The sequence below is a fragment of the Corvus hawaiiensis genome, chromosome 12 (genome assembly GCF_020740725.1).
Source record: "Corvus hawaiiensis isolate bCorHaw1 chromosome 12, bCorHaw1.pri.cur, whole genome shotgun sequence".
Classification (NCBI taxonomy): Eukaryota; Metazoa; Chordata; class Aves; order Passeriformes; family Corvidae; genus Corvus; species Corvus hawaiiensis.
The window spans coordinates 19,433,033-19,457,203 of NC_063224.1; the positions used below are offsets into that span (position 1 = coordinate 19,433,033).

General features: G+C 46.0%; 2 protein-coding genes across 3 annotated transcripts; one reads left to right on the forward strand and one right to left on the reverse strand.

Moving 5' to 3' along the window:
- Positions 1-815: 815 nt before the first annotated feature.
- LOC125332340 (spermatogenesis-associated protein 2-like protein) lies at positions 816-6,149 on the forward strand. Its single transcript, XM_048317106.1, has 2 exons — positions 816-1,100; positions 3,528-6,149. The coding sequence occupies exons 1-2, from the start codon at positions 816-818 to the stop codon at positions 5,025-5,027; spliced, it is 1,785 nt and encodes a 594-aa protein (XP_048173063.1). The 3' UTR covers positions 5,028-6,149.
- A 2,849-nt stretch (positions 6,150-8,998) lies between these two features.
- TK2 (thymidine kinase 2) lies at positions 8,999-20,233 on the reverse strand. Of its 2 annotated transcripts, none has more exons than XM_048316391.1 (10): positions 20,128-20,233; positions 19,156-19,193; positions 18,280-18,354; positions 16,829-16,882; positions 15,774-15,863; positions 14,351-14,424; positions 11,574-11,662; positions 11,198-11,277; positions 9,854-9,934; positions 8,999-9,457 (listed from the first exon to the last, which is right to left on the reverse strand). In XM_048316391.1, the coding sequence occupies exons 1-10, from the start codon at positions 20,216-20,218 to the stop codon at positions 9,359-9,361; spliced, it is 771 nt and encodes a 256-aa protein (XP_048172348.1). In that variant the 5' UTR covers positions 20,219-20,233; the 3' UTR covers positions 8,999-9,358. The 2 variants fall into 2 exon arrangements, with proteins under 2 accessions (XP_048172348.1, XP_048172347.1); XM_048316390.1 differs by lacking the exon at positions 20,128-20,233 and adding an exon at positions 19,891-20,023.
- Positions 20,234-24,171: the final 3,938 nt, after the last annotated feature.

Sequence of the window (24,171 nt, forward strand, 5' to 3'; positions counted from 1 at the left end):
CCCACAGCAGACACAAACTCTTTCAGCTGTTACCCAGACCTAGTGCAGGGATCGAGGCAGCTTCCAGCAGGAGGAACAGAACAGGCCCCAGGATCACACGTGTCTCAGGTGGTCTCCAGCAGAGCAGGCAGCAATTGTACTGTAAACTCTGCATGCTTGGCTGATCTTTTATAGGAGAAGGGAAGATAATTCCAAGGAGAATGGGCTGTTCGACTAAGAGCCACCAGGAGTGGCATCAGCAGGATTGAGCAGTATCCAGGGAATGACAATTCCAGCAGTGGGAGATTACGACCAATTCAGTGACCACCTACTGAAAATGAATGGACCCAGAGCCCAATGCAGGGCAAATCACCCCTGAGGGCCCATCAGCATGAGAGAGACATAACCAGCAGAGAGGTCTGAGTACTAATCAACACAAAAGTTACACAATTTGTGACCAATGAATGCTAATGCCTCTGCTAAAATGTACAGAGCGTAAAGTTTTTATAATCAGCGAGCCTTTGTTGAGTTACCACCAGCTCCCCGCCTGTACAAATCAGGTTAGAATACAGAAACACCTTCGTGCGGTGTGAGAATTGGCGCTGCGCACCCCGAGATCACCTCACCTCACCTCACCTCACCTCACCTCACCTCACCTCACCTCACCTCACCTCCTGTCGCGCCCAGCCCAGCCCAGCCCTCACCACCCTCGCGCCTTTCACTTTCGGTTCGCGGGGCTCCGCCCCCCGCCCTGACTGACAGGCGGGAGCACCAATGGCGGTGCGGCACGCGGGCGGCGCCGGCCAATGGCGGGGCGGGGCGGGCGGGCCGGCGCCATGGCGGAGCCGGCGCTGCTCAGGGAGTACGTGTCGCACCTGGCGGCCCGCGCGGCGCAGGGGCAGCTCGCGGCCTGCGCCGACCCCGCGCTCAAGGCCCGGGCGCGGCGGCTGCTGGGCCCGGGGCGCCGCGGGGCCCTGGACGTGCGCGGCGTGGCCGAGCGCTGTCGGCGGGCGCGGGGGGGCCGCGCCCTGCGCGACCTGCTCAAGGCGCTGGAGCTGCTGGAGCTGCTCTGCGTCAACCTCCTGCTGTGCCCCTGGCGCCGGGAGATCCGCTCCCTGAAGGTACGGCACTGCAGCCCGCCCCGGGGCTACGAGGCCGCTTCCCCGGGCCGGGGCTCGGCAGCGGCACCGGGAGGTGGAGCGGGATCAGGGGCACATCCTGCTCGGGACGGGGTGCCCAGTGCAAAGCGGGTGTGCTCAGAGACGTTCACTGGCCTTCACAGGCCTTGTCCTCGCTGAGGCCGGGAGTGCTGAGCAGCTCCGGGGGTTGGGAACGGAGCCTCTCGGCTGTGGTGAGACAGCAGAGAAGGTAAAAGCTACTCTGAAAGGCTTTGCCTGTCATCATACTAATCTTTAACCGAAATCTGCCTGTAAGTAGGGATGTTTTTAGCAGTGGCCATCTCCAGTGGCTTCGTGCCAAAAGCCAGGTGAGCCAGTGCCTCTCTGGTCCCTCATGCCGGCTCAGAGCCTGCAGCTGCTGGAGTGGGCAGGGAAAGCCCCTTGGAAAGAGGAACTGCTGTTGCTTTTTGCAGCAGGGTGGTCACAGTTACCACACTTCCCCAGCACACTGAACCCGTCCCATTGCCCAGAAGACACAGCCATCTTCACACATCCCAAATTTAAACAGAATCCCCAAACACCCAAATGCAAACTTACTTCCTTTGCTTTGGCAACAGGTACTAGTGAGGAAAAGCCATTTCTTTGCTTCTTCCTGCACTTAGGTCTCGCATATGGATTCTCAGTCAGCTGTAGATGCCTGTTCTTCTCATTCATCTCCCTAAAACAGGGCAAAGCATAAGATAGTCAGGTGTACACTTCATGGGTTCAGCTTTTCCTAACACGAGAATCCTAGGCTGCACTGTGGATAACCCAAAGTGCAAGAAAGCCTGCTGCAGGCCTGAAGTAATTCTGCTGCAAGGCACAAGTTGGAGAACAACCAGTACCTTGTGTACATACAGATTAGATAAAAAGCTACTGGCTATACATGGAATAGTATTTCCCATGTCCTGCCTCTCACCTCCTCTGATGTCCCTGCAGTGCCTGCAGCTGCCCCCACTTCAGAAGAAACAAAAGGAGGGGAGTGCAGGACACTCTTGACAAATTTATGTGAGAATTTTACTGTGGCATTTTTGGGGGTCAGTTTTGTTTTCCTGAACCTCCTGCTTGTGACACTAATGCCCAGGGTTCGGCCTTGGTCTGTCCCAAGCTGGGCAGCCTGAAAACAAGGTACCCCACTCCTGGAAATTGTGACTTTGCATTCCTACCTCTGTTCTGTTATGACTTGCCAGGAGTTGGTCATGCCTAGCTCAGAATAGTCTCTCCTGTCACAGGGTTTCAGACAAAACCAAAAACCACTTCCAGGTTACAAACTAGGCCTCGTGCCTGGAGTAGCTCTAAAACCAAGCACATGTTGAACAATTTTTTTAAGTTTTTGCACAGCAGCAGCATTTTATTGCTGTTTTGCAGACAGCTTGTGCAAAGAGAGGTGTTTGGGCAATATTTCTTTTAGAATAGTCTCCCTGCAGAAAGGTGCTTTCAAACAATGGCAGTTTAATTCAAGGGTAGTAAAGTTCACAACAGGAGTCTGTAGGAAAATGTTACAGACTTGTCAGCAGCTCAGAAATGTGATTAACAGTGAGTGCATCATATCTGTTTCTTTAGGAAAAGACTCAGTGATTCATTCTATGAACCTCTGTTTGTTTAAAAAGCTTAGGTTCAGCAGAACACATAAGGTTTATTTCTGAGTTTCTCTAGTTTGATTAAAATTATTTTCTTACTCTCTTCCTTTCTGAGTATGGGTACTCCTAGCCAAGACCCCAGCAGGTTTAAACTGGAAGGGTACAAAATTATCATTACAATCTGACTTATTTGGAAGAATAGACCTTTTACTTTTATGTCTCATAAAAGCAAGCAGTTTTGCACTGGGTGTTAGCACAGTAAGTCTTCCCACGCTACATGGTCCACCAGTGATGTATGCTGGGATAGCAGGCCAATCTCGATCTCTACAAATGAAAAATATTCCACGTGGTAATTGAAAGGGAGTATCATATACAGAATGAATTAGAGAAGTATAATTGCACTATGAGGTCTGATTTTTATATAAATTGTGATAAGGAGTAACATCCTTAATTAAAGATTGACCCTTGTTTGTATAATTAAATTTGATACAAAAGGTCATATATGTAGAACCAAGGATCTCTAATTCCTGAGGTTCAGAAGATGCCTTGGGAAGGTGAGGAAAAAAAAACTACACTGAAAGTGATGTGCTGTAGCAAAGCTACAATGCTCGAGAGGCTGCCAAAATAGTGCTGTTGGAAAAGCCTCAGTCACTGCAATTCAAAATTCAGACTTCTAGGAACACAGTTTTGAAGTATGTTTTGAAGCAAGTTTTGAAGTATTTTTGATCTTTAGGAAATCAACTATTTCACATTTCCCTGCACCCCACTCCCCCAGTGTTCACCGGCTTTTCCATGTTGCGTTCTGTTCCAGACCTTCACTGGGAATTTTGTCTACTACATCCAGCCAGTGCTCCCAGAGGACATTGTGAAAGCAGTCCTGGAGAAAATAGGTTATGTTGCAACTACAGCGACAGAGTTTTCACTTGTCGAAAAGAGAAACAATGAGGAAATGAAGCAGACTGCATTTGAAATATTCCTGGCAAGACTCGAGTGTGAAGCCATCCTCGAAGTGACAAATGAAGAAAAACATGGCAATTTGGAGAAGAGCCTGCAGCAGCAGGGAACACAAACACATCAGCATCAAGGAGAGGAGGATGAGGAAGATCAGACACCCCAGAGAGGAGACACCAAAAGTCTGGAAAATGAAGGGAACAGTGAGACACATTTGTGCCTTGCTCCCCAGCAGAAGTGTTCAGCTACCTGTGCTGTATCCTTTGAAGCTGCTGGGAATCTGAGGATCAAAGGGGACGTGGCTCAGTCAGCAGCTGCTGCATCTCCCACCAGCCTCCAGGAGCACCAAAGGAAAGGCATCAACGCCATGCATCTCCAAGGCAAGTGCTCCGACAGCGAGGACTTCCTGATCAAATACAGTGACATTGTCATAGGACAAACACCGATTTTCGGTGAGAATCTCTCTCCAAAGGCTTTGGAAAAGGAGCCAAGAGCCAGTCTGAGTGAGGAGTGTGCCTTGGCAGTGGCTGCAGAGTCAGCTGCACGAGCGCTGGGGCCTGCGCCTCTGTCCCCAGGAGCCAGCGGCCCCCCAGCCTTCGCCATGTTTGCTGACAGCTGCTGTGACAACAAAACCACCTTGGAGTTCGAAGCTCCAGAAATCCCAGAAGAATCAATTGAAGCAGAAATTAATGATGCCATAAATTGCATAGACCCAGCCCCTCGTGATGAACCCACTGAGCTGAAGTCTCTGCCCTATAAGGACTTTGCCCAAAACTGCAGCATCTCCAGGGAAGAGGATGTGTGTGAGCTGTCTTTAACCTTCACAAAACTACAAATCAAGGATGCTCAGGAAGAACTTATGTATCCAGTAGAGGAAACTGGCCAGCCTGAGGCAGTGGCATATGCAGGAACAAGTGAGAGGCACCTTAGAGAATTTAATCACTCCCAAATAAAGCATACATACCTGACTGATGCTGAGCTGCACAAGAGAGCAGCTTCACACACTGAGCCATCTTCAGGTCTGTGCTGCACTGCTGGGCACACGGAGGATTCCTCTACTGGTTCTGACAGCAAGAGACTGTTCATGGATCCTGCTAAGGCACACCCAGCTTCCGAGTGCTTCAGGCACGTTAGAGAGCCCCCCAACCTCACCTACATCCCCCCCCAAAGCATTGATGTGCAGCCCTCACACGGGGGCAGGACCAGCACACGGGGCAGGAGCCTGGTGCAGCCTGGACGTGACTCTGCTGGAGGCAGTGAAGGGAAGCTGCAGAACTGTAACTCACCGGTGAGTGACACCCAAGAGCCTTATGTCATCATCGACAGAACCGAGCAAGCCATGCTGTGCCATCACACTTGAGTCTGTAGTGCTTTTTTTGTAATCTGCTTGGGGGATTGTCCTCTCACCTGTGGCCTTGATCCTGTTTTCAAGGAGGTGATTCTCTTTGTCAAAACAGTTTTCAAAAAACCCACAACCACATCACCGGTTTGGGACAGTAAAAACCAGAAGGAGTTACACAAATTCTTAATGATCCCTTTGGTAAGGAAGCCTGAATGGTCACCTTTGTAAAGGGTAGGCAACTTCCGTAAGTTTAAATCCATTTAATTCATCAGTCAGATTCCTTCTGACTGTTCTTAATGCCAGCTGGGCATCCTACTTTTCTTTATTCCCCTCACAGACCTATTCCTGAAATACTCTTCCAGTACAAGGTAAATTCTTCTCAACTGGAAGACCCAGCTTTACAAATGCCATACTGGATTATACTCCTGTTAAATACTCCTGTTAACTCTCTGCATTCCTTTGAAGCTGTGTCTGAGCTAATTTTCCTCCTGACTTCAAAAACAGGTTTAGAAAGTTTGATAACATTCCTTTAGCTTTAAAGAGGAAAACAGCTCTGTGGACACTTGGTTTTGTAGAGGCATTAACCTGTGTTACAGGTTTTATATCTGCCTCCATTTGTTACCAAAGTATTTTGTGGCCACCACCACAATTTTCAAGAGAAGCCTTGAGCATTTTAACTGTTCACTGCCACCAGGAGAGAGAGGTCCGGCTACTGCTGCCATTTCCCTTGCCCCTGCTCCTGACACTTAGTTCTGTACTAGGAGTACACAGAATTCTTCTGCAAGCCACTTCATCTCATTAAAATGAAGGGGAAAAAAATCTTTCTTTGCCATTTTAGTGGCAGGAAAAAAAATCTGCTCAGAGAAGGATCCCAGTGAGCAGCAGAGGCAGGATCAAGGATATCCTGCAGGTGGGAGTGCTGTGTGAAAAGCTCAGGAGTGTTGGATCAACTGGAAGCTGGGATCCCAGCACTGAGAGCCTGTGTCACACACAACACTGAATTAATTTGGGAAAGCACACTGCTGCTGTACTTCAGCACAGTCTCCAGTGCTTCTTTATACAAATATCTCCAAGGGGTGTCAGAGGATGGTGCCAGACTCTTTTGGGTGGTGCCCAGCAGCAGGACAAGGAGCAATGGCCACAAACTAAAACACAAAAAGTGTCACCTCAACATGAGGAAGAACTTCTTTCCCTGGAGGAGGCAGAGCCCTGGAATAGCTGCCCAGGGAGGGTGTGGAGTCTCCCTCTCTGGGAGATTCCAAACCTACCTGGACACATACCTGTGTCACCTGCTCCAGGTGACCCTGCCTGAGCAGGGCTTGGAGTTGGTGACCTCCAGAGGTCCCTTCCAACCCTAAAAATTCTGTGATTCTGTGCTACACTTGTTTCCTAGAAAGACACTTTAATACTGCTTCAAGTAGCTTTTACAGTAGCACTGAAATGTGTGCTGGTTTGGGCTGGGGTAGAGTTAATTTTCTTCACTGTGGCTAATACAGAGCTCAGATTTGAATGTTAAAAAATGCCTTTCATGTATAGTTAAAATAGCTGAAATTAATTTAGTGTGAGTTGTTTATAACAGATTTTCATCCCCGAAAAAATTCAGAGGAGTGCGTGTGGATTAGACTAGAAAAACCTCAGGAACTAAAATATAAAGATTTGCTTTTTGAGCAACTAATGGTTGAAATTCTGTCATCCCTTGATTCCCGCAGTGTTGGAGAAACAGACCTTTGCCCAAGGTAACACCAGGTGACAGGACTGCCTTCAGCTCTGGGTTGTGAGAAATGGGTGTTAGGAACAAAAAGTGTTCTGACAAGTCACAGTGGCATCCTCTGGGCTGTAGGATTCTCTGTACTAAACCATTAAGTGACATTTTCTGTACTGTGCAAAATGTATATCCATAGGGAAATTATAATTAAGAACAAAGTCCAGACAACTGAACTTCAAATGTATAGAACCACTTTCACAGAAATTGTTCTTTTGGACTCTTAGAGGAGAAAAAATTTTGAAAGTTTAGCAGAAGGTATCAAGAATATCTACTATCCCCCTATAAAGAAGCTGCAATAAGTAAGATAATTACTTAGCACACAAAATCTTTTAAGCTAGAATTCTAAAGGTTGACAACAGAGCGATAGAATGGCATTCCTGGGATCACAAGCTTTAGTGCTAACTTAGTACTTCACTAGGAAATGCTCTCTCAGGGCACTCATCATTATTAAGTTGCAGTGATTTAGAAAAAACAAATGCACCACCAGATGGGAATAAGGACAGGAGCTGCAATTCCTGACTTGGTGTGGTTCCTTCAGTGCAATGGTTTTTAGGCAAACCACAATCCTACAAAAGCAGTGATCTCCAAAAGCAGCACCATCAGATATTGTTGAAAAGCCACGCAACTGAATGTTTCTGTCCTGCAATAAGTGCCAGACAAATGTCTGTGAAAAGTGATCAAAGTGCTAATGAAGCCTTGCTTGCTCCAGCTAAGCCTACCAAAACCAGTAGGGGAAATAAGATACTCTGTACTTCTGGGATCATTCCCCTAAAATTACCCAGAAAAAGTAATGTGAGAACAGTCTGAGTGCTGCATTGAAAGGATTCCCTTGAAGAAAACATCCAGAGAGTAAAGCACAAGTGAAGGGCAACTCAGCACTTCATGTAACAAGTCCAAGAATTAAACCCCCACTGGTTTTCTCCACTCTCCAAGTACTTGCAGGTCATAATAAACAGATCATGATATAATCCCAAAGAACCATCTGTGTTTTTCTTTATAAAAAAAAAGTAAAAGCAAAGAATGCAAAACATTGTAAAAATCAATTAATTCTAGGAACTTTTTAATAACTATTTGAAAGGAAAAACAAATACACTGTCGACCCTGTAGTTTCACTGTTCCTCAGCTCAGCCACAGCAGGGCTGGGATCTCACAACCACATCAAGACACAAGGAATCCCCTCCCTGGGGAGGGGTCTGGGCACTGAAATGTCTGTAACCCTCTGAACCTTTTGTTCTGTGGACCCCACCTCCAAGGGACCAAGACTGAACATTGTTCCGACCGTATCAGCATTACAACAGTCCAGCCTCATCACTGGATCCACAGGTTGTGAGATCTTCCCACTATCTGCTCTTACCCTTGCCTTCTATACCTTGTGGTATTTTTTGTACTTGTACAGAAAAGAACCCAAAGAGCTGCATCCCTCCTTTGTGCTGCAATTCAATTGTTTTAAAATCTCAGAATCACTGAGGTTGGAAAATACCTCTGAGGTCATTGAGTCCAGCCTGTAACCAACCACTTTGTCACCCACCAGAGCACTGAGTGCCACGTCCAGATTTCCAGCCTCTCTGCCCCAGCCTGGAGCTGCAGGGGGTTATAGTGGCCAAAGTGCAGGACTCTGCCCCTGACCCTGCTGAACCTCATGGCAGTGCTCTCAGCACATCCATCCAGCCTGGTCTGGTCCCTCAGCAGATCCCATTCCCACCCAACTGGGTATCACCCCCTTCTGCTGATGGTAAACTGATCCTCCAGATCATCAATAAAGGTGTTAAACAGGACTGCTCCCAACACTGAGCCCAGGGGGATCCCATTTCCCTGCACTCTCTGGGCCTGGCCATCAGCCAGTTCTTATCCCAGCCAAAAATGCCCCTGGCCAGTTGTGGGCTGCAGCTTCTCCAGGAGATGCCATGGGAGAGGGTGTCAAAGGCTTTGCTGAAGTCCAGGGAGACACATCCACAGCCTTTCCCTCATCCACCAGGAGGGGCACCTGGTCATGGACGGAGATCAGGTGGGCCAGGCAGGACCTGCCCCTCCTAAACGCAGACTGGCTGGGTCTGATCCCGTGGTTATCCCATACATGCCATGACATGACACTCAGGATGATCTGCTGGGCACCAGGGACAGGCTGACAGGTCTGTAATAAATAAACCTCCCTCGTATACACACTGCTCGTTTGCTGTTGTTTCACCCTGTTCACCCCAAGGGGGCTATTAAAGAGGAACCTCAGTTACCCTCCCTCAGAGGGGCGTTGTAACAAACCATTTATTTCAAATTACAAAAACAGGGTTGTCTTGGGGAAAAAAAAAAGAAACTGAAGTTACTTCTAGGAAGCAGCAGTGAAGTGGGAAATGAGAGAAACAGCCATATTTGAGCTGAAGGGAACTGACACAGTAAAGCTGGTGGAGAACCTAAAAACACAAAGGGAATTGGCTCATATGCTGTTTCTGATTGGTATCTGATCATTCCAGAGCACTAAGTCCACAACATTCTACAAAGCATAGTACAAAAACAATACCCATTATATTTAAATATTCAAAATAGCAAATCAGACTTCATAGATGATTTTTGATACAACAGTCACAGACTTCTATAAATGGTGTTGTCTATTAGGTGGGTTCAGTATTTGGTCCCGGTTTTCTTCATACTTCTCTACCATCTTCTGCATGTCATGGTCAGCTCCAATTACCTTGGAAAGAAGAAAATGAACACTGGAAATAACTGACACCATAAAACTTGGTTTCTTTTGAGCTAAACAAAACAGGACTACCAGTGCAGCCAAACTGGGATACTCCTAGGGATCTGTCCAAGCTGCTTTCTGTTGGGAATTTGGCATTCCCTGAAAAGCTACACAGCTGATCCCACAAGCAATCCCAGTGAACAGCCCCTCAAATTCCACTGGAGATATGGCAGACCCCACTTTTATGCTATACACCAACACCTATCATGTTTTTCTGAGGTTGTCCTTCTCCAAAGATTGTCAGAAAAGCAGATATATTTACTTTTACCACTAAACAATGCTCTTCTTATTTGGAAAGCACAATTCCCCACATGCCTAATTGGTTATAATTAAAATAATACTCACAAGTATTGGGCAGGAAATTTCAAACAGTGCACGTTTAATGAGCCACTCTTCGTAGAGCTCATGAATAGCTTCTAAATATTCCTAGAAAAGAGGCACTGGAATAACACATGTGCCCAGGGATGACACACACATTGCAATCTTTAACCATTTGGGAAGTAGTTAAGAGACACATACAAAAGCCTGCAACACATATCTTCCACTAACAAAAAATGAAAAGCATCAGAAGATTTTTGAGAAAAATTAATTCCCAGTACAAAGTTTAACTCCACGAAGACCTCAAAGACACAGCTTACAGGAGCACAGCGCTCTCAGCTCCTTTTAAGATGAAGCAACCATGATTCTCTCCCACAGGTAAAATGTGGTTCAAGGTTTTACAGAGAAAAATACAACAACGTAAGGACAAAAAGGGAAAGGCTGCAAAGAATATGTATGGGAGGAACTTTCTGTGTCAATACATTTCCCTAAAATTCCCAGTTCACTTTCTTGTAACTCAATTTCCCCTAAAAGCTCTTCTGCCTGTCATCAAGTGGATTTTTTCTTCATGGAGACCACTTCACATTGTTCATTCATAACTGCTCCCCTCCTCTTCAGCAGAGCTGCAAAATAACAAAAGGGCTCTTCAAGTCCATTACAGGAGGATTTATTCTCAAGGCAGAATTTCACCCATTTGGCCCAAAATTTAGCTCTTTGCACAGATCTTCAACTGACAATTGCTTCTCCTGAACCACCCACCACCAGAGCTGCAGAGGACATGCAGAGGGAACTGCATTTATGTCTGGTCAGGCTTTTTCAGAAGCTTTGTGGCATGAGGGGCAGTTCTGTAAACTGGCACAGAAAGTCACTGTTCCATTACCACAGTTTGTTCTAAAGCACATTCCCAAGCTCCCAAATTCCCAGATTTTCAAGGAGTTGCTTCTTGTCAGCCACAGCAGAGACACTTTTCATGCACAAACATCCTGGTGATACCAGACAACAAAGTGCCCACAGATATCTTAGCACCTGCAAGCCCAGGTATCTGTGCTTCACCTGGGTGCTTTTATGCCATTTAATGGTACAAAAGCAATTGACTTCTACATCTTAGAGAAGAGTACCAGTTGATTAATACTGCACCTAAAGTCAGCTATAGTGCACGGACTACTAGAACAGAACACCTGGGAGAGTCAGCATGCGTGACAGATCATTTTTTAAAAATAAATCAAAATTAAATACTCAGGGTTTAGTTTGCAGTGGAAACAGCTGCACCACATTTTGGCAATACACACAGGATACAATTTTAGTATTTAGATTGGAATCATCATGTTTTCAAAGCTCCTTGTAACCATATATATCAGAGAAACTCCTTACCAGAGGAATGACTTTTTCCTCTTCCCTACATCGTGTCTTTAGCCTCTCATAACAAACTTTAGGAGATGTCTGCAAATAAACTGCAGGAACAAAAATTGTTATAGTTATGCTCGAGGATCAGCTTTAAAAGCAAAGAAGAAACTCACTTCACAAACTATAGAAGGGAAGAATCCTGACTTGGGTACCACCACTGGACCTCTCCTTTGGCACTGCCATGAATCAATCCATGAACCACCCACAAACCCAAGCTGTCTGATGCTACCACTTTTATACTGAATAATGTGATTATTTATGAGCCAAGAAACAAGAATTATTTTTTCTCACCGAAAGGAAACCCACCCACAAACACATCCCTCCAGACCCATCAAAATGTTACCTATCAGATCAACTGAAACATCAATGTTGTTCTGGATCCAGTCAAACCATTCACTTAGGACAGCATAATCCACCTCTGGCATTTTCCCACTGAACAAACACAAGAGGCATCACTCACTGAGCAGCATGCAGAGATCAATTCCAAACTCTCATTTTGCTCACCTGACCAGAATCACTCCCCATTTACTCCAACATTTGTGAAAAGACCAACATTATGCCCACCCAAATTGAAGGCCACATAAACCATTGTTTATAAAATAGACCAAATATTTTTCTTTTTTTTTAAAAAAAGTACTTATTAGCCTAAAGTTTACATTATTAGCAGTTACAAACATTATTTTTCCATTACAGTTAAGCAATAATTACTTGGTGACCAGGAAGAAAAGCATTACCTCAGTGACATTCCCACAATAACAGTAAATTAGTGTCAATGGTATTTATTGCTCAGGTTCTTTTTATCAGCATCAGTTCAAATCTGTCCCAGGGCATGTCACCAGAAGGGCTGGATTTACTGAGCAGCACCAACAATTCCTTACAGAAGCCACAGTAAAAGGCAGCAAAAATACAATGTCAATGTGTCAATACATTTACTCCCACTGTAAGAAATATTTGTTGAAAGAGTATAAAAGTATTTGTTGAAATATTCGACATGCTTAACTGGAACTCTGAACTTGGAGAGCACAGAATGCTGGAGACAGATGTCCCAAAGTTATCTCAGCAACAATAATAAAATATCAGACAAGTCAGGTAAAAGGGAGTTATTGAGGACATGTTAAGACTCACATCCTATGTTTTTATCAGTACATCAATTTTCACTTATTACCATAGTCCTGATTGTCAAATATTACTAATTTTACAGTATCCTGTCTTTGAAACTGGTGACAGAACACATATTCCACACTCTTTCCTAAATGCTTCTGCAAAAGAAAAATTTAAAAAAGGATGGAGCTGGGAGGCTCGTGTACTCTCCAGCTGAATGATTAAGACCAGTTGTGCCATTTTAAATAGGACTGAAGAAAAATATTCCACAGATTTCTAAACTATTCCCCTGGCAACTTGCTTTGATCACTGGCAAAAGCAATAAAGGTATTTCCCTAAGTATGGAAAAATGCAAAATCCCTATCTGTGCCACCTCCCCTCTTGATCTGCCAGCCAGAACTGGGGTAACACTGGTCACTGCTACTCTTCTAATACTTCAGTTCTGGGTAGCAGGGGTCCACATCAGCCAAACACTGACTCTGCTACTTTTCTCTGGGATAGATGCAGGAAACAGGAAGGTTAAAAGGAATTGGAAATACAAAAAAGCTCCACTGTTCTTACCCTAAAAGACAGACACATCCAAGTCAATTCTGCATCGACCTGCCCTGCAGACAACATGCCTTTGCTCTCCCTGGGTAATCCTGTGAGGACTCTGCCTTGAGATCCACAAAGATACAGGGAATATAAAAGGCACAAAATGGTGTTTTCATTTCCAAAATTTGCTGACATTTGACTCCTACCAAGTAAAGTTTTCACTGCCTAAGTTCAACATGAACAGAGCGAGTTTTCTGTCATAACTAATGATGGATTCATAGGGACAGTGAACTGCAGTGCTCACCTACAGCACACCTTGCACACTCATGTGCACACATTTAAAATTCACCTAACATGGCCACATTTATTCATTTTTTAATGTGTCACAAAATAGCTACTTTCATACAGTCTTCAATTATTCCTTGTTTTATTTGTAATCCTTTTACACATCCTTTTCTTTTGGTTTGCTGTTGGTACTATCACTGCCTTCTAGCTTGCTGTAACAAAACAAAGCAAATGCCTTTTGTCCAACATTTAAAAAGTGCTGAAGCCACAAAATATCTTAGATGCCCTTAAAATTGTTATTATTAAATTAATTCAGAGTTGACACAAGCAGATTTGGCCTCATAGCAACTACATCTGGGGAAAAAAGCACTTTGTCTACAATGAAAAAAGAAGTCAGTAATTAAAAATGAGGATACTCCAGGCTGCTTCCACTGTGTGTGGACTGAGATAAATAATGTGTCTCTTCCCACTTCCAAAGCCATTCCCGTGGCCGAGAGGTGCTCGTGCAGCATGGATGACACCTTGTGGCAACAAACTGGGTTTGTCCCTCAAGGCCACTGAAAAACCCACTAAAACCCATCTGTCACATACACTCCTCAAGAGAAGGTCAGCATTCCAAACAAACAAACCAAATAAAACCTGACTCCTGCACTATTTCAGTTAGTTTGGGATGGGTGAGTTATACCTGGGGCAGGTAATAGGTGATTGTTCTTTCTTCCCTCACAGCCTACCAAGTCTGTTTTGATCCTGTCAATCCTGATTCTGAGCATGAGCACAGGACTCGAGTCCCTGTTTGCAAGGAACGCCAATCCTGGATGCCAGGCTGGATAACACTGCCCAGGTGTTTCACTCCTACAGTGTTATTCTTTATATCCTCATGATTTTTTACATGTCCAGCATGTGTTTCTTTTGATCCAAGCAAGATTTGGGTATTCAGCTGGAGAGCAGATAACTTTAATAGGTGGTGTCTAAATAATACTGAGTTCTAAATATTCAGGAGCACTGCCGGAAAAGGTTTTCCAGAATCCTACAGGAAGTGGGCAGCACATCCCATACCAAACACAATGCCACTCCAACATAGAACTGGCAGATTTCACATGCCACTTAAATGCACATTACCAAAGAAATTATCAGTTGAATATATATACACATTTAAAATAATTAATCCAAGAAAGTAAAGTAGAAAACCACATCCCATACCTTCGATACAGATTCTCCACAAAAATGTGTTTTGCACTGTGAATCGATCGCTCCATCATCCTTATGGGGGAAATCTGCAACATAAAACTTGACTCTCTACATTTTCACACTTCTTTCTTTTCACACTCATGGCACATCACATGAAACACCATTTTCAGATCTTGTGATAAACTGACTGGGAGGGTGGGAACCACAAAACAAACAAGGACTCCTGATCTTACTCTGATTTGTTACTCATACACCAGTTCAAAGGTAAGTGCTCAGCATTCAGCTGAGCAGTGGAAGGTAACTCAGGGCAGAAAAAGCAGCAATCCACTTGGGGTCTGCAGGACAATGGGAACTATTGCTCCCCAAATTGCTGCCCCATCCCATGTGTTGCTGGGTCACTGCACAGAGCTGACATCAGACACACTCAAGCAAGGAAACAGGACTTTTAAAAGAAGTAACTGCAGCTGCCAGAGCGCTGGCCTTAGCCAGCCCTGCATGTGCTCCAGCAGCACTTCATGTTGGAGCAGAGAGATTCTCTGACACTCTTGGGCCTGGCAGAGCAACCTCTAACCCAGGTTTCTGCACATTAATGAAGCAAAAATGGCTGCAAGGCTCAAATGACAAAAAAGCTCAGATTGAAATGCAGGGAAATCCTCAGGAAATCTTGAATGAACTTCTTCTCCAACAGAACAGGATTTCTACTGTCTTGGAAAAACACCTCTTCCAAAGACCTAGTGATTGTATGTGCAGTACCACTCTCCTATGTGGCACTGCTGAAAGTTTGCCCTGACACAAACTCACAAAACAGAACATAAGAACATCAGTAAGATATAAGTATGGCATCTAACACCAGGTCTTGTAATCAGGGAATGGAAGATAGCATAGAATGTAACAAAAGGTGTAGGAAGGAAAGAATGAACAAATCTTAATAAAAAGGTAGAATGTGAAAATTGATAGAAAAAAAAATACAAGAAAAAAAAGGATGTAAACCATCTGAAAAAAGAAATAGAAAATGGTAGTGGAAGTATTTTGCACAAACAGAAGAAGCAATGGCTGAATTTGTACTAGACAGCATGAAGCAGTACTATGAATTTTAACACGAGATTACTTAGTGTTTGCCAAAGATTTGAAATAATGAAATTACAGACAAGCCACTGACATGTAATAAGGAAGAGATTTGTGCAAGCCTAGCTCCTGAGGGTGTGCCCAAACAGCAGGATCAGTTTGGGGAGATGTGAGCAGGCAGGAGGCAGAGGTTTTACCCCCAGAGCACACACAGAGCAGATCAATGTCTGCACCACAGAAATTCCTACTCACTGCAGGAACAAAGAATGAACACACACAGCATCTTAACTTTCGAATACAAGGTTAAAAGGATTTAGCACTCATAACCACACCTAATTACTTTTAAAACTAAAACCAAAAGTTTCCTTACCATGGGCCTGGTATGCTGCTCCAGCATGGTCAGCTGGACGTAGGTCTGCAGAGTTATCCCCCACCTTGATGCATCCTGGTACATTAAGCCCTGGGGTCAGAGACAGAAGCAAGACAGATGGACATTTGTTAGGACAAACAGCACAACAGGAAGCTGGGTATTTAGGAAGTTTCTGCAGTACAAGAGCATTGCTAAAAGAAGTGCACTAAAACAGCTGACACCAGGTTTGACAAGAATTAAGTGATCATTTGCTCCCCACTATCCCAGGCTGCTCCAAGCCCCAATGTCCAACCTGGCCTTGGACCCTTCCAGGGATGCTGGGGCAGCCCCAGCTGCTCTGGGCACCCTGTGCCAGGGCCTGCCCACCCTCCCAGGGGAGAGTTTCATCTGTACATCGAACCTAAACTGCCTCTCTTTCAATATGTCCCCTTTCCCCCTTGTCCTGTCACTGCAGTCCCTGAGGAATTGCTCCTCTCTGGTTTCCCTGCAGCCCCTGCAGCCCCTGGGAGGTGCTGTGAGGTCTCCACACAACCTTCTCCTCTGCAGGCTGAGCAGCCCCAGCTCTCCCAGCCTGGCTCCACAGGGGAGGGGCTCCAGTCCCCTCAGCACCTCCGTGGCCTCCTCTGGACTCTCTCCAACAGTTCCATGTCCTTCTTATGTTGGGGGCACCAGAGCTGTTCACAGAACTCCAGTCAAACAACATTAACTGATCAGATCCAACCATCACCTCAAGTTACATCCTTCCCTTCTATAAAACAGGCACAAGTACATTTAGAAACAACTGCCACACTCAAGGCTTATCTTCCTGGGAATTGCTTTAACTCACACCCCACTGGAGACCCAGTCCTTGCCAAAAACACATTTTATATGCAGTCTTTCTATTACATGCATGTCTTAATCGCAGTAGAAGCTCTTTTGCTTCATGGAGCTTTCATTTTTGCCGTGTGAGATTTAGGTCACACCCTTCATATCAGTTTTGCTGGCTGATAAAAAGCCATCACACATGTCTTGCTACAAGAACAGTCACTGTAACTGTAGAAATCTCTGCCACTTACCAGGATATTATGACCTCGAACATTCCTCCACTTGGTCAAGGGTTCCTTCAAAACCTGGTTAAAAATCATTCCTCCATGTTAAACACATCTTAGATTCAAAATACTTAATGTGACCCTACAAGTCTACAACTATTTTTAAGGAATACTTGTGTAGTAAATCAGAGCATTCAGGATTTGTATTGGAAAGCTCATCACTCTTAAAAAAACAGCACTGAATTCGTAACACAAAAGGTAATAATGAACACTGCTAAAAATAGAGAAATGTCAATATACAGCGTCTTCTTAGCATTTTTAAATGCTATTAGATTACCTCATATGCCTGGAGAGAATTTTTTTTTTTTTGAGTCAAAATCAGTGCCATGTAAGGGAAAGAACAGCTTAGCAGAGCACTTAGCATTTCAATGACAAGCCCATCCCCTCACAAATTAATTTCTCAGAAAGTAACACTTGCCAGCAAAGTGTTAGAGGATCAGACTGCTACCACATTCATTTTCATTTTATTTTTGTGTTCTAACAAACCAAATGTATTCAAATCTTTTGATAATTTGAAATTATCATTTCAAATGAATCAGAAAAGCTTCTGCCCTGAATAGGTACAATCAGACCTGCCTGGTTCAAACAGAGTCTAAATCTTCAACGATACTGTAGAGTCAGACCTAAGAGAATCTCATCAGCCTGGGAACTTAAGTAGCTAGTTAAAAAACGCTACACTGTATGCAAATTAAAGTTTGTTATCCTTTGGATTAACAGTTAATTACTTCATAAGGACAATTCCTGTTAAATTAACAAATAACATCTGGCAATCCAGCATTTCTATGAGGATTCCTAGAACTTATTACCAAATGTGTTGCCAGGTCTGTCAGGGAAAGCATTAATATCTGTTGTACACAAAAGCAACTGTTCACTGAGGTTTGATCTTGATTTTGTTTAAAATACAACAAGCCTGCCCTTCCCCTAACCTGGTTCTAAGCAACACAAAATCAAATACCAGATCAGTAAGGAATCTCCTGAAACAATTCTAACAGATTTTCCTTGTTTCAAAAAAGCCATCTATTCACTGGGATCCCAGTTACATGACACCACTATTTTTACATCATTATTCTTTACTTTGCTTTTACCAGACCCATCTAAGATTTCAGTGACATGAAATGGCAAACAGGCAAGTCCAAACATGCCCATGCTCTGTGGGTTGCTGTTACTTCATAAAGGTACAAACTCTGATTCACAGGTTTTACTGGTATTTTGGCATCCAGTATATACTACATGTGATCTACATTTCTCTGCTGTGATTTAACTGTAAAAGTTGGGGTGGTGCCCCAGCAAGCCCCTGGCTCAGACCCTGCTGCTCCCTCCTCATGCACCCAAGGACAGCACTTCTAAACTGTTGGCTCTGTCAAGACAAGCAGCTGCTCAATGAGGAAAATAAGGACAAAGAAATGTGCATCCAGTACCTCAATGCTGGTAGTTTGTGCAAAATAATCCAGGCATGTTGTTTTTCCACTCGCAATGTTGCCCTCGATACAGATCTGATGAAAAACAGAATCACTTTGAGGCCCACACTGTGGCAGAGCAGTGAACAGTGTCTCAAAAATGCACCCTGCCCATTCCAGCATGCCAGCTCCCTACACTGGGAGGAGATTATTTCATGGGAAGGCAGCGGGGATTCATTTGGATGTTGTGACTCCCTCAGACCACCACTTTTTCCCTCCCTGGCAACATAAACCAACTGTCTCTGGTGGGCAAGGGGCAGCCTTCCCTCCTGGTGCTCCCACAGCCAGCCCCCTCCCCTTCCAGCTTCCTTCCCCTTCCCAGGGCCCCAGGAGCTCCAGACGGCCACCTGCTGCTCTTCACTCTGCCACAACCTCAGAGACTTAACTTCCAACTTAAAATAAATGCCAGCTGAAGTAATAATTTCAGCATCCATTATATAGGTAGATTAAATCTTAAGAGGCATCTCATTTTTATTTTCAGAAACCTAAACAACTAAAATAAACTGAGAGAATTTTTTTTCAACTGTCTTAAAGTAATTTATAGCCCAGGGGGGTTATATAGGGAAATGGCAAGGCTACACATGGAACACTGACCCCAAACCGACACCTGTCCTGACACAAGCCCTCACAATTTTTGCACAAATATCTCACAATTTTATTACAATTTGCAGAACTAGACCAGCATAGCCTTGCACAGAGTATAACCCAGTGATAGATCCATCACCACACACTGACACAGCCACAGCCTGCAGCTGCCAACTACACACACACTCAAATTATAATGGAATTATAATGAAAGAGGCTGCACTGTTTTCTGAACAAAATGCAAATACTTACAATTCTCTTTCTAGCATCTTTTTTTATCAGATGCTTATCTAGAATGGAAATAAACAACAGTTAAAATCACGGCGGTCTTCACAACAGTTATACTGGGCGTCTTAATGTGAGACCCTCTATGACATTTTTAGGTTCCCTATGCCTTAATATGACTATTTGCTAAATTTTCAACCTTCAAGGTTTTTGGGTAATTATTGAGTCATGTAACAGACACATTGTGGCACAGACTGACACAGATTTAGCTGAAGTTCACCACTGTCCTTTACACTACCAAGAATCCAACGATGGGTCGGATTCACACTTTCACCAGATTTTTGCTACACCTGCTGCTCCTCAGTGGGTTTGCGCAGGGGAAAAGGGAATTTTGGAAAGACCAGTTGGAGCAGCACCCACTGGCCTCACAAGCCCGGCAGGGTAAGGGTGTGGATTACAGAGCAGCTCCAAAACAAGCAGTTCAGACGCCTTACACCTAAAACTGCGGTATAAAACCACGCTGATCTTACGAGACCCTTCGCCCAGCCAAGTACGGGAGGAAGGCAGGGAGAGGCTCGGCGGTCACCCCCGGTCAGTGCTCCAGTCTGACCCCGCTCCTGCTCCCCCGCAGCCGCTCCGGGCTCTGCCCCCGCGCCTGCTCCCCCGGAGCCGCTCCAGCGCATCCCGAGGGCCTGCACGGAGCCGGGGCCGGACGCAGGGGCGGCCGCCCATCCCGTCCCCGCGGTTCCGCCCCGCACTTACGGCCGGCAGCGACAGCGGCGCGGGGCCCGCCCGCTGAGGGGCCCAGGACGGCGCAGCTCGCGCCCCGCGCCCAGGCCGCGCCCCGCCGCCACATGGCCCATCCCCGCCGCCGCCCGGACCCGCGCCCGGACCCGGCTCCGGCCCGCCCCGGCCCTTCCGCCGCCGCGCCATCACTTCCTCCGCCCCGGCGCTCTGAGGCGGGGCTGGGTCAGGACCGGCGTCGGCCCCCGGCATCACCTGCGGTGCCAGCCCCGGCATCTCCCCGGTTCCCGGCGCCGTCCCGCGGTCCCGGTCCCGCCGCGCACCGCCCGGGCCGCGCGGCCGCCATGGCGTGGCTGGAGGTGGACCGGGCCTACGCCCGCTCTCCGCGGGGCGCGCTGAAGATCGCCCGCACGGTACGGCCAGGAGCGGCCCCGGGCCCCGCGGGCAAGGCCCGGGCCGGCGCTGACCCCCGTCCCTTCCTGTCTCGCAGCTGGTGGCGCTGGCCACTCTTCTCTGCTTCGTGGCCTCGAAAGCGCACGAGGCGTACGCGGCGCTGGCCGGCATGGAGACGGTGATCACCGTCCTGTTCCTGCTGCTCTACCTGCTGAGGCTCGACGCGCGGATGCAGTGCCTGTTCTGGCCGCTGGCTGTGAGTACTCGTGGGCTCCGACTGCCGGGGTGTCCTGGCTGTGAGTATTGATGGACTCTGGCTGTGAGTACCGATGTCCCCTGGCTGTTCCGGCCCCTGGCTGTCTGGGTACCGCTGTCCCCTGGCTCTGGGGACCGCTGTCCCCTGGCTGTTCCGGCCCTTGGCTGTGGGTACCACTGTCCCTTGCCTGAGGGTACCGCTGTTCCCTGGCTGTGGGTACCGCTGTTCCCTGGCTGTGGGTACCACTGTCCCTTGACTGAGGGTACCGCTGTTCCCTGGCTGTGGGTACCACTGTCCCTTGGCTGAGGGTACCGCTGTTCCCTGGCTGTGGGTACCACTGTCCCTTGGCTGAGGGTACCGCTGTCCCTTGGCTGAGGGTACCGCTGTTCCCTGGCTGTGGGTACCGCTGTTCCCTGGCTGTGGGTACCACTGTCCCTTGGCTGAGGGTACCGCTGTCCCCTGGCTGTGGGTACCGCTGTTCCCTGGCTGAGGGTACCGCTGTTCCCTGGCTGTGGGTACCACTGTCCCTTGGCTGAGGGTACCGCTGTCCCCTGGCTGAGGGTACCGCTGTTCCCTGGCTGTGGGTACCACTATCCCTTGGCTGAGGGTACCGCTGTTCCCTTGGCTGAGGGTACCGCTGTCCCTTGGCTGAGGGTACCGCTGTCCCCTGGCTGTGGGTACCGCTGTTCCCTTGGCTGAGGGTACCGCTGTCCCCTGGCTGAGGGTACCGCTGTCCCCTGGCTGAGGGTACCGCTGTTCCCTGGCTGTGGGTACCACTATCCCTTGGCTGAGGGTACCACTGTCCCTTGGCTGAGGGTACCGCTGTCCCCTGGCTGAGGGTACCGCTGTCCCCTGGCTGTTCCGGCCGCTGGCTGTGAGCACCGGCAGGCCCGTGAACAGGAACCTGTCCCAGGGGACATTGTCAGTCGGCTCGGTGATTGTTTCCGTACACTTAGGGCAAGCCCCAGTGTCCCGGGGAGGTTGAGGCAGTTTTTCCTAACGGAGTGTTCTGTTCTATCAGTTCCTGGATGGCAGCTAGATCCAATAACAGCCCCTCCCGGCACGGGCATTGTTTGCCTGGCTGTGTAACACCTGCACATCACAAATTAGTCACACACTTTCACTCAAATACGGACGAGTTCTCCTCTTACCTCCCTTTTGTACGTGTATTTGCTGTGTCAGTCTATCAAGTGTAGCCAAGTTGAATAAATTTGACTGCAAAAACAACAGAAGAAAGGTAAAATGAGGAAGTTTTACCACAAAGGCTCTTTTTACCATCAAACCACTGGGTGTCAGTGTTCTCTCACACGAATGTTGCTGTAATTCTGTTTTCATGGCAATCCAGCCGTTTTTAACCATCACTTCTGTGTTGGGAGCTCTCCACGTTCTCCTTCAGGCCTGTATTTCAGAATAAATATTTTGCTTCCACTGGCTGTTTCAGGATATTTTCAACTCGGTGATTGCAGCGTTGTTCCTCCTCGTTGTGTGCTTGTTTGCAATAATAATCAGGACCAACAAGGGGACACTGGCTGGAGGAGTAAGTAGGAACATTGTTAATGAATTTCAGTTCTTAAAGTGCACATGATTTGATCCTCTTGGTACACTCACATTGTGGTAGGACCATGCAAACAACGGTTTTGGAAGAACACCCTCAGCAGTAGCAAACAAGATACATTCAGGGTATCTCACTAAAAGAAGATAATCCTCACACCACTAGTAATTTAAAGATATTACAAGACTTAGGAATTACTACAGAGAAGTACTGAAACACTGAAAATTTGTAGAGTTTTTAAGTAACCTACATTTGCTTCCATAGCTTGAAATCCTAGGTGGGAGAATCCATAGCTCTTTTAGGACTATCCAGTGAGAAGAAATGCCAACAGTTCTGCTAAAAAAAGTTGAAACTTTTTAAACAGGCTTGCTGGTACCTCCCTCCTGATGTGTACATTGTTTTTTCTGACACAAGCTGAGGAACTATGTCACTCAAAAAGGGGTTTTGTTCATACTGTGATTGTAAGAATTTTGCGTTCTTAAGATCAAAGCAGTTTAATAGTTTAAGCAACTGGTATTTTTAATTCAAATGGCAACTAATGTAACTAACCTTAATAAACAATAAGGAGGGGAAAAAAACCCTCAGTTTTGAAAGTCTCTAGAAGTACAAGATAAGCTGAAATGTGACAGGCAACCAAAAGAAACCTAAAACTTGCCACTGGGGTCTTTCAAACTCAGCTTAGGCTGTGAGGTGGAAAGCTGATGGCTTCACTGGCAATTGCATCCTAAGCAAAAAGGAGACTTTTTCATTGAGTGACTGTGCTGGAACAGAATTTATATTCTCTGTTGTGAAGTTCACAGAAATTAAGGGTGGGTACAGGAGACCGAGCAGGTAGCTGGGAACACGAGTTTGGGTGGAACATGCAACATCTTCAGTGCCGGGAGGGACAGAATCACCCCCAGCCTGTTCTGAGGCACAAACTGCCTTGAGCTGTGCTCTCCCTAGAGCTCTCCTGAAAATAACTCCCCTGATCAGGTAATTCAGTGCTTGCATAAAAAACCCTTGTGTGCATGTGGGATGGGGCTGAAGGGCAGGAGCTGAGTGAGTTATCTCAGTGGCTCTTCTGCAAACACATTTTTCCAGTTACCTGCCTGAGGTTGACTATTTTTTTAATACTTCTGTGTATTTTCTTCAATTTGGAATATGTTTCCCATTCAGAGCTCCAGAGGAGAAGAACAGGCTCCTGCTGAGCTTGTTTCTACGAATGCTGACTTTTCCCCTTGACTTTTCTCAGGGCTAGTCCCATTAATTAAACAACCCTTAAAGGGACAGAAGGGCTTTCATTTAAGATAAAAGCATTGTCTGGCATAATGCAGCATTAGCTTAGCTTTCAAGGAGAGCACCACACCATCTCCAAGGCCTCACACAAACATCAAACAGAGCAAGCTGTACACAGCTCTGTGAAAGGTTGACGGGATGTAAATGTGGGTGTTATTTAATTTATCAGCTGTCTTTTCAAGGCCAGAACCAAGTTAGGAACATGTGTTTACTGCTACCTTGATGAGTCACTACAGTAAAAGCTCAAGATTGATTGGGGGAACTAATTTTATGGTTATTTTTATAGGTGTTGGGTCTTACATTGCTTGCTCTCTGCCTTGTCGACGCGGTTCTTCTTTGCAAGAAGATTAGCCTTGATAAAGCAAGAGGAAGGAGTGCTCCTGCCAAATAAGATTGACATGTTAGTGAAAGAATGGTTTCTCCATTCTGTTTCCCCACTGTCTTTTAAAGAATTTGTATTTTTACGTGCTCACTTTTGAATTTCCTGTGCAGTGATGTTTTTGCAAGTATCATTCATAAGGTTCGTACTTTTCCAAATGCAGTTTCAGCGTTGCAATTTCACCAGTTAAAGCTTCAGAGGAAATTGTCCTGTTTTTCCAAAGTTACGTTTTTACCTTTTTTAAAAATTATTTTCATGGTTGTCTTCTTTCTCTAATAAAAAGAAAACACAAACAGGCTTAAGTGCATTATTTAATCTTATTTATTTACTAAGTGAAAAATGTACATTTTGAAGTAAAAATGTAATGTCCCAGTAACCACCCTTCGGAAAGATTTTCTTGTGCCATGTGAATTGCATGGTAAAGCATTCGCCGACGCATTT